At 36.4% G+C, this 17,734-nt stretch overlaps 2 protein-coding genes across 2 annotated transcripts; both read right to left on the reverse strand.

The window, feature by feature from the left end:
- Positions 1-304: 304 nt before the first annotated feature.
- Positions 305-6,251, reverse strand: LOC131014400 (phospholipid-transporting ATPase 1). Its single transcript, XM_057942355.1, has 7 exons — positions 3,915-6,251; positions 3,483-3,786; positions 2,246-2,945; positions 2,029-2,152; positions 1,681-1,900; positions 1,128-1,586; positions 305-775 (listed from the first exon to the last, which is right to left on the reverse strand). Exons 1-7 carry the CDS (start codon positions 5,602-5,604, stop codon positions 547-549), a joined length of 3,726 nt encoding a protein of 1,241 aa, XP_057798338.1. The 5' UTR covers positions 5,605-6,251; the 3' UTR covers positions 305-546.
- A 6,709-nt stretch (positions 6,252-12,960) lies between these two features.
- On the reverse strand, positions 12,961-17,140 carry LOC131014403 (uncharacterized). The gene is made up of 8 exons (XM_057942359.1): positions 16,922-17,140; positions 16,334-16,819; positions 15,752-15,858; positions 15,586-15,662; positions 14,834-14,906; positions 14,418-14,508; positions 14,287-14,349; positions 12,961-13,656 (listed from the first exon to the last, which is right to left on the reverse strand). Exons 1-8 carry the CDS (start codon positions 17,003-17,005, stop codon positions 13,081-13,083), a joined length of 1,557 nt encoding a protein of 518 aa, XP_057798342.1. The 5' UTR covers positions 17,006-17,140; the 3' UTR covers positions 12,961-13,080.
- Between the last annotated feature and the right edge of the window lie 594 nt (positions 17,141-17,734).

A 17,734-nucleotide genomic window follows, 5' to 3' on the forward strand; every position in this document is an offset into this window, starting at 1 on the left:
TTAAGTATTTGTATGTGTTAAGTATTTGTAAAGTTATTTGTAAATTTGTATTAAAATCAAGTATTTTATTTTGTAAAGACATTTGAGTTGAAAAATCAAAAGTTAGATTTTGAAGTGCTTGAAAAGATTAATATTTTTACAGATAAATAAGTTGAATACTTGATGATCACTATAAATATATGCAAAATAGCTTCTTCTCCTAGCATAGTGCAAATTTGTAATTAACGATTTGCTGTTTCCTTCCCCTCGCTTTTGAGGTTGAACTTGACAGTGCATTTGGACCAAGTAACTCATAGCAACAGCCTTCCAACAAAACTCAACAACAATGATATCATTGCATATTTTACTTACATGTGTTGTAAATTTTTTGTTACACGTATTGTAATATACAATTTACAGCCTATGTGCAAGTATCTAAATTATACTCTTTTCCGCAGACTACCTAAAGATTTGAAAAAAATGATTCAGCAGCACAAACAAACTGCATAAATTTTACATACCAAAAAAATATGAACAAGAAAACAAATGGATCGCGTATATGTATATCTAACTACTAGAAGTACTCCGTGGAAGATCAAAAATGGGATTCATCTCTGTTTCTGCATCTCTTTCCCTTATATTTCCAAATTTCTCTGCTTCTCTCGCAATATGAATATCGTTGGGTTTACAGTGCTGTACAAATACTTTTACCACGAAACGAGGAACCATTCCTGCTACCACGATACCAAGCAAGCATACCCAAAATAACTTCGTCTTCGCAATCATGAAGAAGGCCCTGCAAAAACATCCGTGTACGAATCAGTTCTACGTCTTTCTCTCGAGAGATATAATGCATTCAAGCATAACATGTGAGTGTGATAGCTTAGGATGAAGTATAGTTTATGGCATCAACTTTGGAGCCTCTTTAAAAAGTGACCCTGAATTTTGTTTATTTTTTTTTAGAAAAAAACCCTAAAGAATATGTACGTAGATTGATTGATCTCCAACTATGATGGGATTATCTACAAAGTATAGTTTTCAGAAACATTGAATTTTAAGGTTTCTACATATGAGAAACTTAACCTCATGTATTGCAATGAACCATATGTCATGATCATGAGTAAAAGTAGTAGGTAGAGCAACTTTACCAGTAGCCAGGCAGGAAGGGCAAGGTATCGATTATCATGACGCAGATGAAGGTTGCGAGTATAGATCCCCAGATGGCAATGTGAGTGATCGAGTACCATCTGATCACGTCCATTGCCAGATGAATATTCACCAGAATCACGACTGCAAGTATCCAAAGATCTCCCAAGGCCGAACCACCAACCGTGCTATCCCAGTAAGCAATGAGGGGTATGAAGAAGGCAGCTATGCTTTGCCACAACGTGTCCAATATCGTGACCCAGAATAACTTCCCATTGTAGCTTTCTCCCCTTTGTCCAGCCCCGTAAAGTTGAGGATATTTGAGGAGGGTACTCCTACCCAAATCCTTATCAAGAATTCCTACAACTATAGTAGGCAACGACGTGTATATTACTGAATACAACACAGAGCTCCAATCAGTGATTGCAGTTGTCAGGGTGAATCCAGTGAAGAGCACATACCTGGGGAGAAACACAAATTATCAGTAAATGGGCGATTGTTTAGCACCACGTTCGTGGCTCAAGTTTAGGTCCAAAAAAGTAGCTTTTCACTTACCAGAACAAAACAAAAACTAGAACGACATTCCTATAGAAATTGTATAATATCATGTAGCCGATCCGTTGATAATTCCAGTGTCCATGTATTAACAGTAGCGGGACCAAAAATCTGAATTGACCCATCGAGAAATCTGATGCCATGACAGCTTGCCTTCCCTCTTGGCCGCTGATTCCAATACCCACATCGGCCTTTTGAATCATGGAAACGTCATTCGCTCCTGAGAGAGTCAGACAGACAGGAAAGCTGAGTTTCATTTGATCAATAAGCAAGCATTAACTGACAACAAATTATGCTTTTGGTTTCTTAGAGACTCTTTACACAGGTGACAGGTATAAAGATGCTTACCATCACCAATGGCGAGGGTCATGTCATCAGTTCTATTTTTTATGAGAGCTACTATACCAGCTTTCTGCAAAGGAGCCACACGGCAACACAATACTGCAGTACATTTGCTAGCTAACTCAAAAAGCTGCAAAACAGATCAAATATGGAGATTAAATAACCTTTGTATATGATTGTCTAATATGAGAATCAATGCTTTTCGCCTCCATGTAAGAATTACCTTTTCCTCAAGTTCAGACTCTAAAATATACACAAGGCTTGTTCCATCAATTATTAAGGCAAGTTGATTAGTTCCAGCTCCATGGCCTCCGTAGTTGGAATGGGAAACATTTGAGAGCTTCTTATACACTTGCAAAGCATCATCCAAGCTCTTCCTACATGAGTCCTTAGTGTTGTTGTTTATCACTATCTGGGTCATCTTACTCGTCAGTAGCTTAGACGAGTAGCCAATCGAGATGGCTGTTTCTTGCTTGTCCCCGGTTAAAACCCAGACCTTGATACCAGCCGTTCTTAGAGACTCAATTGCTTCTGGCACACCCTGCTGCAGTTTATCTTCGATCCCAGATGCACCTAATAATTTAAGATTGTTTTCCACATTGTTGGCAACTTTACGAAGTAAATATGCTCTGCCCATCAAGGCCGTGCTAGCTGACTCATAAGATGATTGCCATTGCTCAAATTCAGACGTACTCAGTTCCCGCATTCCAATGACAAGTGTTCGCAAACCCTTTGACGAATAAGAGTGAAGATGACTCTCGGTTGCTTTTACCATGTTCAAGTTCAAGGATTTATCTATCACTTTGAACATAGTTGTATCAGCTCCTTTTACGAAAACCTTCACTTTCTGTTCCGGGCATCCTACAATAACTGACATCCTCTTCCGATCACTATCAAACTCGTGCAAACCCAAGACGTTGAACCTGTGCTGCCCAAAAAGGGATATCACATAAGAAGGTTAATACCAACAGGACCAAGTTTCAATCTAGGAAAATGAAAAGCAAAAAAGAAAATCATCACAGGAAGGCAAGCCAAACTTGGCTATTAATAGAAATCTTGGATGTGACATCAAAGATTAAACATTAACACAAAGAATAAAAAAAATAAAGTTGCTATTCTAGAGACCCTGAAAGTTTATAAATCAAAAGCTTTCAATCTATACATCAAATTGAGGCTCTTTTCATGGATTCTCTAAATCTGTGATCAATCTAAGTTTAATAAACTATTCAACCAAGAGCAGATACATACTGATAATCCTCCTTCGCCTTCTTCGGTAATATAATATTAAGAAACTATTGTCACAAAATGTCGATTTAATTTCCAATATACCACTAACAATATACGATGGAAAGATGGTATCATAGAGACATAGACCATAATTAAAAGAAGTGGATCTACATATGGCAATAAGACATGAAATACAGTAAAATAGTAAGTTTAGAAAGCCACTCTTAAATTACCTTTGCCTTTCCCCTTGGATGTCAATGATTATGTGACCAGAAGAGCGTTCAACGAGCATAAAACCATACGAGGCAGCAGCGTAGACCAATGCCTGTTCATCAGGTGACTCCCCCTGGTATTCTATCAATTTTACAGCAGGATCAGATGTCTCAACAGTGAGAGGCACTATGGTGTTGCAAGCAGCCAATGCCACGAGGAAGTCACGAACATGTCTGCCTTCATCTGTATGTTTCATTTTTGACAAATGGAGAAGGTCTTGATCAACTTTTACCATCATCTTTGGCCTTAAAACCATCCCATCAACTGGCACCAAATAAGAAAGAACATCAAAATGGTGAGCATGAAAACAACTCGACATTCTATTGATGCAATATCTCTTCAAGATGCAAATATAAAAGCATACAGCAAGAGCGACAGAAATTTGATAATACCTTGAACTGAGTACCCTGTTTGCCCATCTTCAGTATTGATGACCTTCCCATTGTCGTAGTCTACTCCTCCAATGCTTGCACACTGAAATTCCATCTTGTTCTCAGTCAGAGTGCCAGTTTTGTCAGAGAAAACATATTTTATCTGCCCCAAATCTTCATTTATGTTCAATGCCCTACACTGGAATCTTGAATTGGTGGATTTGTCAAACATCCTGTCATCTCGGATCATAAAATAAGCCTGGCCAATACGAACAAGCTCCACGGATATGTACAACGATATAGGAATCATAACTTGGAAAACAATGACAGACATGAGGAACACAAAGAATATCTCCATTCCCCAACCATAATATTCATATTTTTCGACTTCAGGTTCTGAGTAGTCGTATTTCCTGTAAAATTGCATCAGGTACAACTCCTCTCTGTGGCGTCTCAACCAAGCACCATGACAAATGGAGACTACAGTACATAATGTCACAAGAAAAAATGACAGGATGATAATCTCCTTGTTCATGCGCTTCTCAAGACGGCTTCTCTTGGATGGAGCTCCCGCATTGTTAAGCATCGCTTTTGTCTCCTTTCCAGCATAAACTGCAACACCAATTATCCAATCCGTGTTCTTCAGTTCACAACCACGTAGGATTATATTGGACGGTCCAAGAGAAATACGCTTTCCATCAATATCCATGTTTGCCTGGAAACCATATATATTCCTATTTGGTTTCTCACACTTGATCAGCAGCCCCCCTATGTTCTCCACAAGTGGGGCTTTCATTTGAGTCTCCTGCTTTGCATACCGCGTCTTCAAATTCGACTCCCCATCCAAATTCGTCGTCTGTACATACGCGACACCAGTAGCATCGCTAGTCGAGAGCAACACCATATCACATGGAAGAGTTTGACTCCCGGAGATCTTAATGACCTCCCCGACACAAATGTCTTTCCATTTCTTATCCTCAAACTCTCCATTCACTAAGACTGATGCCAGCCGGTTGTTCTCAATCCTATCCGACCTATGGCGCCTGTAGTCCTCATACGCATCCTTAACTGCCGTAACAAAAAGCACCATGGCCAATGGCAGAATGGAAGCTTCCCGGCCAAAAACAGCCAGCTGAGGAAGCTGATTGAGAATGGCAATCACTAGAAAGTATATGTAAGCTATCCTATGGAACTGCTCAAACAAATTCCTAGGCAAGAAAGTGAGGATACTATATTTGGAAGTCCTAATTGAATTCCCAGCAAACTTAAACCTCTTCTCATTTGTTCTCCCAGGATCATTCACATACACTAACCTTGCATCCTCATCTTTGATCTCCTTAAAAGATGTACTAAACCCTCCAGAGCTAGCACCCCTCGAACCATATCTAACGGGGTTCGAATCCGAACTAGCACCCCTGGAGCCATACCTAACAGGGTTAGGGTTAGGCTCATGCCCTTCTCTAAAGTTCACCTCCTTAATGGAGTGGCCGCTAGAGGACTTTGACTGAATGGATTGGGAGGAAGGGTTCCTCACAAAATCAGCAACTTTATTAGAGGTTCCACTCATTTCAATCTGGGAATCTGAATAAGGTTTTGACATAGAAGAAACAGGAATTGAACTATCAATAGCAATAGGAGTGTAAGGGAGCTCTTCTTTACCCGGTGTTCGAGGTGAAGGAATCAGCAAAGGCCGCTGTTGGGAGGCCTTCATCTCAGCATCACCAAAACTTGCAAATTTGCCAAGTCAACAATAGAATTCCAACCAGAATTCACAGCCCAAGCAAGAACCAACTCAAAAGGTAATCAGACAAGCTAGCTTCTCTCTCTCTTTGTACAATCTAGAAACTAGAAGATGGGCAGTAGAAAAAGAATACTTTTTTATGAAACAATGAAGAAATAGGAAGCGAAAAAATTGAAGTGGTCTATGGCAAGCTAAAGCTAGAGCTAGAGCAATAGCATTGATTAAAATGGGGCAGTGAAACTTAGCTTCTGTGGGATTATTACGACAAGGAAAGCAACAGCGCGTAACAGCAGATTTTTCCACAGGGCGGCGTAAAATTTTGGTCGATGTGATTGAAAACCAACTCATTTATCACCATTGTTGATTATGTCTCTGAGGAAGGAGGGAGAAAATTCAAAGGTCAAATAATTTATTTTCCTTTTAACAAAAATTAAAAAATAATAAACGAAGATTGCAAGAAACTGGGAAAAGGAAAATAATGTCATGAAAGAAGAAGAGTCGCAAATAGGTGGCGAGGTGGCAATGGTTGAATCGAAGGTTCTTGATTATTATCTAAAACAAATTTATAATGGGATTTTTGAATTTTATTTGGTCTTAGAATTGACGGCAGATGTAAGAAAGTCGTCTCTGGAGGAATTTGCTGTTCTATTTTGAATTTTATTGGTCAGCTCAGCTGTTACTGTTCGTAGCTTCTAGAAGCTGCAGAGACATTGAGGAAAGGCTGCTGCAATTATAAAAAGAGATGACAATAAAATTAACTAAATTCTTTTATATTTTGAACTAAATTTTTTTAATAAATTTATTTTTTTAAGTATTTAATTAGTATATTTTATTCTAACATAATTTATTCATATAGCATTATTGTTATAAAAAAGTGTACGCGGGCTGAGGCTGCATAAAATATTTTGTGCATTATTAATACATTGCTGATTGCACGCATGATGAATGCAGTTGTGCCAATTAAATGGTCAGAAATGGGTTCAACTAAAAAAAGTTGTTGCTACCAAATTTGAACTCAATAATTATGTGTTTATTTAATCCACCAACCTAACTGGACAATGTTGTATTTTGGTATTTCTATATTGCTTATGGTCTCTCAAGATTTGTATGTTATGGTACCATATTTCGTTTTTAGATGTCACTGAATCTTAATCAAATCGTCTGATTATTGGGCAAAGACACATAATATACATAACGACTTATACGAGTTTCCCCATATCTCACATCTCCTATGCTGATAACAATATAATCTTCACACATGTGAAGACTGAGACTATGCAGCGCCTTGTTGAGTGCTTTGATCACTACTCTGCTGTTTCTAGGCAGAAAGTGAACAATGACAAGAGTTCTTCTACATCGGTGATCGTCATGGGCACTGGGAGCAGAGTATCAGTGAGATTGGTGGATTTCAGCGAGGTTCCATGCCTTTCACCTATTTTGGTGTTCCGATCTTTCGTGGTTACCGGCATGCTTCTTTTTACCTTGATAATAGAAAGAAGTTGACAGACAAGATTCATGGTTGGTCTCATCGCCATATTTCTCATGGTGGGCGTCTGGTCCTAATTCGGAGTACACTTAGTGTTATCCCTCTCCACATCCTGCATGTGATGGAGCCTTTGCAAAGTGTTATTCAGGATCGGGAACAGTTGATTGCCATATTTTTTTGGGATTCGGTGGACGAGTAGAGGAAGATTCGTTGGGTTAATTGAGAGCAGATTTGCATGCCTTTGGCAGAAGGGGGCTTCGGTATTCAGCGCTTCTCGGATTTGGTTCGTGCCTTTAGCTTTAAGTTGTGGTGGTGTTTTCAGGCTAAAAAGTCTCTTTGGGCTAGATACGTGTGGGACAAGTACTGTAGTAATCGTTTTCCTCAGCGTTCGCATTATACTGTGCATGTAAGTCCTACTTAGCGTCGCATGATGCGCATTTATGAGTCTGCTCATGGTCATATTAAGTGGTCACTTGGGAATGGTAGGATTAGTTTCTAGGATGACATATGGTTCGGGGATCGCCCTATGAGTACGTATAGTCATCCCGAAAATGATCACATTTTCCCTCATGTTTGTGGTTTTTGGCATGATTTTACTTGGGATGGCACTTGTTTGCTTGAGTTATGTGATTTACATGATATTACTATTAATTTGATTGACTCTTTGAACCGGATGCTGATTGTGATGGGGACAGAGGATGTGATATGTTGGGATCTGACCAGCCACGGTGAGTTCTCCACCTCTACTACCTGGGATATTGTTCGAAGACGACTGCCCTCGCAGACTTTGTTTGCTGATATTTGGAGTGATTGCCTTACTCCCACCATTTTTTTTCTTTCTGTGCCGTCTATTTTTTGACCGTCTTTCTGTCGATTATCGTCTTCAGTCTCGGGGCATTTCTCTTGCCTCCATGTGTCTATGTTGTGCGTCTGTTTGGTCTGAGTCGTGTCTGCATGTGTTTCTGTGGAATGAGGTTGCTTGGATTGTGTAGACTCATTTTGACTCTTAGTTCCCTTCTATGCACACACCTCTTCACACAAGCACTGATATTGCACGTAGATTTGGTCACTAGCGGCGCGTCTTCCCTAGGGAGGACAAGCGGCATATTTCCTTTTTGATTCCTTGCTTGATTATATGTGGTTTATTTGGGCGGAAATGAATAGCCGTAAGCATAAAGTTATTCTTTTTCGTGCTTCTCACGTGATTTGACAGGTTTCTCATCATCTTCAGTTTCTTGTTGCTGCGGGGACTCTCACTGACATCCATTGGCGAGGCTGCGCTCCAATGGTTGATTTCATGCCTCTAGCCTTGCCCATGAGGAGGATCATTCGCTCCACTTTGGTGTAGCGTGGAGCCGGTGGAGGTGTGGTTTGTGATCACACAGGAGCTCTCCTTATTGTTTTTTGTGTCCCTTGCTCTGTATCGTCCAGTTTTGAGGCTGAGTTATTTGTCCTGCTCGAGGGTCTTGGACTGGCTGTCACTTTTTCTGTTCATGTTTCGATTGAGTTGGATGCTGCAGCGATTGTTCTGCTCATGTCTACGGGTCACCTTGGTCATGCTAGCATCCGCCATACTGTTGCCTCGATCCAAAAGCTCACTCAGTCTAGGCATGTCCGTTTTACTCACATCCACCTTGAGGGAAACCGGCCTGCTGCTGATTTTATGGCGCGACGAGGGCATCAGGCTCATGAGCTATCTACTTTCGACAGTTTCTCTGCTTCGCGGTTTTTTCTTGCTCTGGTTAGGATGGACCAGTTTGGTTATCCTAACTGCAGGTTCATATTCCATGATGATAAGTAGTTTGTTTTGGTTTGTGTTTTTTTTTGTCGTTGTTTCCTTTTTATCTTGGGCGTGGTCATTTTTGGGTTGTCCCCTTTAATTGTTGTTAGCATGTTTGTTCTTTTGCTTTTCCTGTTGTTTCCTTTGGGTGCTGTCACTTTTGGGAAACATCATGTTTGAGATACTGGTTGATGTTTATTTACAGGTTCGGAGTTTGCCTAACCTCTCATCCTTTGGGTGGTTTATATATATAGGGAATGGCTAAAATAAGAACATTTCTTAAGATATAAAATAAGAATCATTTTCAGCCCTTAGATCATCAAGATCTATGGTTGATTCATAATCCTGTTGGATGGATTTATGGTCTTGAGTTCGAATCCAAAAGGTAGCAAAAATTTATTTTTCACAATTCATACCTTTATACAACGAATTCATACGTATTCTACGTAAAATTCATACATTAAAAATTGCTCTTATTTCTTATTTTAAGATGTGCTCTCACGGTAGCCCACCCATATATATATATATATATATATATTATTTTAATAAGAAGTATTATATTTTTATCATATATCATTCTAATTTCATCTTTTTCGATTTTCTCTCTCTAACAAATATGTTCTCTCTATGCTCAATTATCCAAATACTTTGACAACTTATAAGCTCATAAGAAACTACATCTTATAAGCTGTTGAAACATCTTATAAGCTCTAAAGAGCTTATAAGGAGCTTAATTTCTTAAGAGCTTATAAGTTGTCAAAGTGTTTGGGTAATTGAACTTATAAGTTAGAGAAAAAAAAATTAGTTAGTGAGAGAAAATTCTTTTTAGAGAGAGAAAATTAAAAAAAAATAAAAATTAGAATGATATGTGATGAAAATAAAAGAATCATAGTTGAATTATTTTTGTAAAATGAGTGTTGCTTATAAGATAATGAAAAAATAAGTTGGGGTAGAGGAACTTATTTTGCCAAACACTTTGAAGGAGCTTATATAAGCTCATAAACAATTTATAAACTGTTTTGAAGAACTTATAAGCTCAGCCAAACCGTTTTAATTCCGTCATCCGAACCAAACACACGATCCAAGTCTTTCTTGAATATGTTTTTCCCCAAATTGATTATTTGGCCAAGTAGAAGGTTGACCGTTAAAGCCAAGATCAATAAGCCCACAATCATATGCAGCCTGTCGAATATCTCAACTCTCCAGTCTAAAACTTGATTGATCTTGGCTTTAACGGTGAACCTTCTACTTGGGCAATGATACAAAGTTTCATTAAAACCTAAGGAAGCATCCAAAAATGAAACGAAAAACGCAATTATTCGAGGCGCAGAACGTTCTTTAAGGATTAAATAAAAAGAGGTCCCAATTGGAAACAATGAAATTGCTTATTTTGACTTCACACTGACAACTTTCTATTCTAAACAAAGCAATTAATTTCAGTAAAATTTAAGTTTGGGGGCCAACTAACTGTCAGGCATATATCCTTTCGATATGGTTAGCATTAATGAAAGCCCTTACGTAATTAAAATGCACTCTTTTTGGAAACTAGAAAACATACTCTCATTTCATAATTAGGGGTAGTAGTTGTCCCAAATTATTCCATAAAAAAATTTAAAAAGTATAAAGCTTGTGTATTGTATGTGTAATTAATTATTACATAAAAATTTTTAAAAAATATAAAGCTTGTGTAATCTATGTGTAATTAATGTTATTTGCTTATATTTTTTCTGTACCGATTTTCACTTCTTTGCATATTATTAGAAAGAGTGTACGTTGTACGTGTAATTAATATTATTTTATTTGATAAAAGTAAAAAAATATACACACTTCGTTCCATTATAAGTGGCATGTATTCCATTTTGGGTCATCCCACTAAAAGTGGCCTGTTTCCATAAATGGAAAAATTTAACCCTTAAAAAACTGTAGGTCCTACCACTTTTAACCAATTTACATCTTCTCCTTAATTCACGTGTCGAAAAGTTTTGAGCCACTTATAGTGAGACGGAGGGAGTAGATAGAATAACTATTATATTTAATTTTTTTTAATTAGCAATTCGGTCTATTTGATTATACAACTATATTAAAATCTCTTTAAAATGATACTCAATAAATTAATAAACTTTATAAACTATTAAATTTTATCGGTCTCAACTTAGGTCAACTATATATATCACTATATGGAGTTATAGTTCAATATATCATTTCAAAATATAAAAAATAAATTAAATACTATATAAAAATGCATTGAAAATATAACTTCCTAATTTGTTGTTACACAAATATTACGTAAATGTAACATTTGACTAATGAAAGAAAATAAAAAATAACAATATATTTTGTTTAAAATAGTAGTATATAAATATAATACTTGGTAACTGATGTTTTTGTATGTGATTGCAAATAATTACAAATAATTAAATAGATTGAATTCTTTATAGTTAATTAGAAGCATGCTTATTAATTATAGTAAATAGATCACATTATGTATGAGTTTGTGAATCGTAATTCTTTTAATTTATCTTATGTATGTCAATTAAGTACCATAACCCCTTATTAAAAATAATTAAGTAATATACAATTAATTAATATATATGTATTTTCGAGTATATTTCCCATGTCATGCATAGGGATGGCAATCGGGTACGACGGGTACGGATAGTGACTATCCATACCCATACCCACGAACTAAATGGATAGTGGTTGCTACCCACGAAACTATCCATGGATATCAAATGGTATCCAAACCCGCTACCCGCGGATACCCGCTACCCATCGGGTATCCGCGAAACCCACTATCCGACGGGTATCCGTCACCCACTATCCGACGGATACCGCTATCCGCCGGATACCCACTATCCGCTGGATACCCACGAAATAGAATTTAAATATAAATTTACAACAAATTTAATAGAAAAAAAAAAATCAACACAAATAACATAGTTCAAATTCACAAAGTACAATGTTTAAATTCAAATTTACAAAGAACAATGTTCAAATTCATCAACTAAAATATAAAATCCAACAAAGAACAATGTCTATAATTGCTCGACAGTAGAAATAGAACCCCTTTCATTGAACTCTTCTTCTTCATCTTCAAGACAAGTCCAAAAGCTTCCATTCTTTCATTTAGCTCAGTATTAGACTTTGGGCCTTATTGTTTGGGCCTATTTTAAAATATAAAATACTAGCCCATAATCTCAAAATATGTATTTAAAGCCCATATTTTATAGAATTTTTTGTGGATATTTGACGGGTAATTGACGGATAATTGGCGGGTATTTTTCGCGGGTAAACGGGTTTTGCGGGTATGGATAGTAAGTATCCAAACCCATACCCACGAACTAAATGGATAGTAAATTGTATCCGTGGATATCAAATGGTATCCAAACCCACCCTAATGGGTTCGGGTTTTCGCAGATATCCACTACCCGCGGGTAGATTGCCATCCCTAGTCATGCACGTGATCACTTTATTTCTAATGTTGATTAGATTTGAATTGTATATAATAAATGTAATGCACAAATTACATATAATAACTTATACATAAATACTAGGAATAAATGCACAAATTGAATTTAATGCAATAACTATTATTGAAAATAAAATATGTAATTAAAAATGCATAAATTATTTCTTCAAAAAAAAAACATTAATTATGGATTTTAGAAAAATATGAATCAAAATTCGTGGAATTGCCATGTAGATAGAGAATTTGCCTTGATTTGGTTCTGCTCGGGCGGCCCACACCAAAATAGTGCTTTATCCCTACATCTACACGTCCAAATTACAAAAACACAAAAGATAGGCTTTTTCTTGCCAATGTGTAACAACTAACAACTCGATCTAATGTCACATCCATAACAATGTTTAATTCTAAGTCTATCACTTTTCCATTAAACTCATATAGGCATTTCTTAATCTAACTAAGCTTTTCATGCACTTTTACAGATTCTAATTTTCCATAGGTTACACCAAACAGTCAGATTATTGGAATGAACAAAAGCAATCTCAGAAGCATATTGGAGCAAAAGAAAACTATCGACACTTGTACACTCTGGGCGCACACAAAAACATTATGATTATAAGAAAATTTGCGACACCAGATTAATATATACATATGATAAAAATACTGGTAACATGTAAAAGATGAAATTTTTGAGCTAGTGATTTCCTCAACTTGTTAAGGTCTTTCACCTACATCTTCACCATTTGGATATTTTGCAGTACAAACATCATCATCTTTATCTAGACCATTTTCTAGAGTAGCAAGGGCACTAGAAGTATCACCTTTAATCACGTAGGGTTTCTGTTTTACAATCTCACTTTCATCACCAGATTCTTTGACAATAACTTTAGGGAATTCCAGAGGTTTTTCAGGCCAATTCTCAAAGAAGTTATTCACTACCATGAACCTGAAAACCTGCAGGAGATGTTTCTTCTCTTTCTTGATCTCAGAACTTAGTAGTTTCTTCAACAGAGATGGCTCCTTTTTATTCTCTCTATGCGGGTTGGTCGTTTGGTTTTGCAAGCTAGCAGAATGACCATTTTCATATCTTTGTTTCTTAGAGAAGCGGTCACTATGCTGGAATCTGCCCTTCTTATCAAACTTGTTATGAAATCTGTCCCTCTTTCCAAATGCCTTATTATTTTGTTTGTTACCATCTGTCTGTTGCTCAGGATCAGATAGGTAACAAGATGGTATTTCTGCTACTTCACAACCTAATTCAGCTTGTTTTGCCAATATTTCCTTGAGTTGCTGCAACAAGTTTCATCATATGTTATCAAACTTGAATTGAGAAGAAAGCAATCTCCAGATGTATGGGAAACAAAAAAATGTCAGATACACTTAACAAAGAACAGCAGTCAACAGCATCATACAGATAAAAAATGAATTCTGTTCATGCAATGACATGTTAGTTGTTACTATATTTGCGCAGGAGGCAGCTTGATGAAAATGTACCAAAGACCATAATGCTCACCAACATGGGCCCCTAGATCCATCAAACCATTAAGATGACACAAAGAGAGAACAGAACCTAATGCCAATGTCAGATTTGATGAAAAATGATAGGGTAACAATAATTAATGCGTTCTGGAATATGTATATGACGTTGCACATGAAATGAAAAATGCTATGGTGGGACAACTCTCTTTGCTTCCTAGTTTTTCGGAGTTCTAGGGTAAGGCTAGGCAATGCATGAATATGGGCCTTCCATAGGTCCGCAGAAAAGAGGCAAGATATGGAAAGTTGTTCAAGTTCCAAGGCTTCCATTTTAAATTAGAGCAGCTTTTCAAAAATTTGATAATCATGAATGATCAGGGACATATTTCATATTGTTGCACATATAATAGAAAGTAAACTGTGTGCCCCCATATAGTAAAATACCTGCCGTCTTATCTTTGCGGCTTCATCTGTGACCTCGGGCTGTTTTGGATTCTTTTTCAACTTCTGCAGAAAATAAAATATATCACAACACAGAAAGTAAAATATTACTAAGCTATTGCCCATTTACCAACCTTCTCCATGTTGGTTTGTGATGGGTAGTTTTTCTTGCGTTCTTCACGCCAATGTTGAATTTCTTGTTCTGTATAATTTAACATGAGAGACCTTGATGGGAATAGCAAAGAAGATGAAATAAGAAATCTAATGCAACAATAACAGCATGTACCAAGAACAAAGAAAACAAAAGAAGAGTTATCAAGTCAATGATACTGAACAAGAGGCAAATGAAGACATCCAAAAGGCTAATAGAAAAGGCACTCCCACAGTAATTCGCAATCCTTAACATACTTTCCCATTTGAGAATGGTCTTCCAACTCAATTATATGTATATTTTCCCCACAACCTACCAATTTAGTAATTAACAAAAGTGGAATAGTGACCTAGTGCTTTTCTGCTTGAACATATAAATTACGAAAACAATTGAGCTTACCTCTTTTTTCCCACTTGAATTTGCTCAGAAGGGCTGGATAAGTTAAAGTTCTTCCCTACAAATTTTTTGTTCCCTATATAAACACAGAGAAATATCTTAGGCAATGCTGCCCCCTACAAACAGATAGACAGAAACATTCTTTGAATACATGAATATCTAAAAAGGACTAAAACATTTACTTTAACAATATAAAGCAAACATGTTTCATCAGGAATCACACCCTATCAAATAAATAAACTATAAGGTCTACGCAGCAGATGGCAACCAAAGTTTAAATGTGTGGCACGTGTTCGGACGTGGTCTTAAACTGTGTTAGTTATTCTTCAAATAATATAATATGGGCTCAATGCTGCTTATGAGTTTGAGGAAAAAAATAGTTTGTTAATTGGTATGAGGAGAGTTGAGGTTCAAAAGAAGCCTTTGGTTGATAGTAGAAGTCATGTTACTACACCTAGAAAGTCACCAGAGCAGCAAGTTAATATCACAGAACATTATGCAAGTAGTTGTCAATGCAATTTGTGAACTTTATATAAACAATCTGGGTAGTGACATGAAGAACCAATATATATGCAGTCATTTTTAAATTTAGTGTATAATTTGCATAATTGCATATATACTCACAATTTACTGCCAGCTTGCAGATCAATGAAACAGATCTTTCCTAGATTGGCTAATGATTTCATGCCACAATACATTCAAAGGAAATCATAAACTAGGTAATGTATGCATGGACAACTTGAGAATGCCCCCACCTTTTCCTCGATTTTCATTATTAAACTTGAAGTTTCCCTGTGCATTTTGGCGAGTATGAAATTGCTTGTTGCCAAATCTGCAAAAACATCTGGAACCAGTGAGACAGCATATCCTCTCATCCACAACTTCAACAATTAATAAATAGTTAAAAGAAAAAAAGCGCACCCTCTCTGTGATTCATTATGTTTATGGTTCCCAGTGAAGTTCTTGTCATGAGGTTTTCGCCAAGTATTCTTTCTGTCATTCACATCATTAACTACTCCAGCATCGCTCTGCAACAGTAATGCAGCTTAAGATCACTACCCCACAAAAACAGGGTGGCTTTAGCTGTAAGAAGCTAATATGGAGTTTATGCAGATTTGAAGAAGTCCATATTAACATAGAATATTGTAATAATGCTGGGATAGTTTCAGGTATTGAAATTATTACTTATTAGTATAATTTAAATATTGTTTTAAGACCACTATGAAATAATTAGTAGTATTATTTAAATATGCAAAAATTAGCTCCAAAAATTCTATGCAGAGATTGTCAAAAACATATAACATATTGCACAGTTAAGATGTAACTAGTATAACTAGACATTATCAGTTAACATAAAAAAATATTGAACTATTTTGCTAAAAGGTATGACCATGGATCAAAAGAACTTAGACTGCAAAGAAGGGCAAATAGTGGCAACAAGCAACAACATTACTATACTCCATTAGAAACAGCAAACAGGAAACAGAAAACAGTATAAGAAACCTGCGGGTTTGCAGCACCAGGAGAAAAGATATCCCAATTTCGTTGTGCATGATGAACACCGATATCTTTGGTTACAGCGTTATTATGGTTCATACGCGTTAAACTGTTTCCATCAACAGGCAGTGGCAAGACCCCGTTGTTACTTCCTGCACCCGATTGTGCATTCATAAAAAGACCCAAATCTTGAGGGGCAGCATTCATCATTTGCATTTGCAGAAGCTGGGTGACATTTTGCACTAAATTAGGCATATTCAGTTGCCAATTAGGCAAGAACTGAGCAGGGTTTATGGCATTCTGAGCGAAAGGCTGAGGCAAATTGTTAGCATTTAGGTTGTGGAAAGCGCCTTGTGGAAAGGGGAAAAATTGGTTTGGAGCAAAAAAGGGATTTGGGTTCGTAAAGGGTGGCATTGGCAGCTGAGCATTATTGAGCACTCCCGGTCGAAACTGAGGGTTTATTTGCCCTAAATTGCCTTGGCTCCCCATAACCTGATCGATCATCACCAGAAATCGTGAAAATTTATACAACATAACAACAAAAGAAAACCATGCAAGTTATTTTACACACATAAATCCAGAGAGAGAGGAGACCTGATGTGGAGCTGAAGCATTAGCTCCATTGAGTTGAAGTTGATTGTTAGGGTTGTGGAGGTGAGAATTGAAGTGAGGAAGCATGTCCGTTTGCAGTTTCTTTTTTTGCTTCTGTTGAGTTTATTGGCTCCAGTAGGGTTTTAGAGATTTCTGATTTTCGGAGTTTTATCTTTCAAAAGGTTAGTTTTCTAATCCTTCGAGTTTTTCTTATTTCGGACTTTGCCCTTTCATAAGTGGTAGTCTTTCATTTCTGCCCTTCACTAAACTCAACGCTATTTTTTAAGTTTATGTATGTGGTTAATGTTCACGGCCAAAGATCCTGAGTTCGAGTTTATCATCGTCTGGTCTTTAAATTTATTTATTTTACTTGTATAATTTATTATTTTTTTAAAAAAAAGTTAAAAAAATAATTTTTATTTCAATTTAATATATCTATCTCTCTGTCAATATCTTTTTCTTAAAGTTACCATTTTTTAATATTACTCCTTTAACATTTCAAAAAAATGAGACACGTAAATTAAAAAAAAATAGACACTAACATGTAATTTTAAAATTTAATTAAAAAAAAGTAAATGAACATGAAAATTACAAAAATGATCTTAATTTATTAATTTTTTTTAGATTGAAATAAATGAGATAACTTCAAAAAGTAAAATAAAAATTGAGACATTATTAATGCAATACATATCCTGTCAGTTCATCGTATCAAAATTTTTACATATCTAATTAAATGTTAAATGAGTTTTATAAATTGCTTTAAGAATTTGAGTTTTTTAAAATATCGAATATTGATATATTTGTATTCTCTCTGTC

This window comes from Salvia miltiorrhiza, chromosome 3, assembly GCF_028751815.1.
Source record: "Salvia miltiorrhiza cultivar Shanhuang (shh) chromosome 3, IMPLAD_Smil_shh, whole genome shotgun sequence".
NCBI classification, from domain to species: Eukaryota; Viridiplantae; Streptophyta; class Magnoliopsida; order Lamiales; family Lamiaceae; genus Salvia; species Salvia miltiorrhiza.

What these genes read in the sequence shown, in the direction of transcription:
- LOC131014400 (XM_057942355.1), bottom strand. Translation starts at nt 5,604, where the DNA reads ATGAAGGCCTCCCAACAGCGGCCTTTGCTGATTCCTTCACCTCGAACA. An exon ending in AGTCTGAACTTGAGGAAAAG is followed by an intron (nt 2,153 to 2,245) that starts GTAATTCTTACA and finishes TCTGTTTTGCAG; the next exon opens with CTTTTTGAGTTAGCTAGCAA. An exon ending in CCCTTCCTGCCTGGCTACTG is followed by an intron (nt 776 to 1,127) that starts GTAAAGTTGCTC and finishes ATGTTTTTGCAG; the next exon opens with GGCCTTCTTCATGATTGCGA.
- LOC131014403 (XM_057942359.1), bottom strand. Translation starts at nt 17,005, where the DNA reads ATGCTTCCTCACTTCAATTCTCACCTCCACAACCCTAACAATCAACTT. An exon ending in CTGGTGCTGCAAACCCGCAG is followed by an intron (nt 15,859 to 16,333) that starts GTTTCTTATACT and finishes TTACTGTTGCAG; the next exon opens with AGCGATGCTGGAGTAGTTAA. An exon ending in CACAAACCAACATGGAGAAG is followed by an intron (nt 14,350 to 14,417) that starts GTTGGTAAATGG and finishes TATTTTCTGCAG; the next exon opens with AAGTTGAAAAAGAATCCAAA.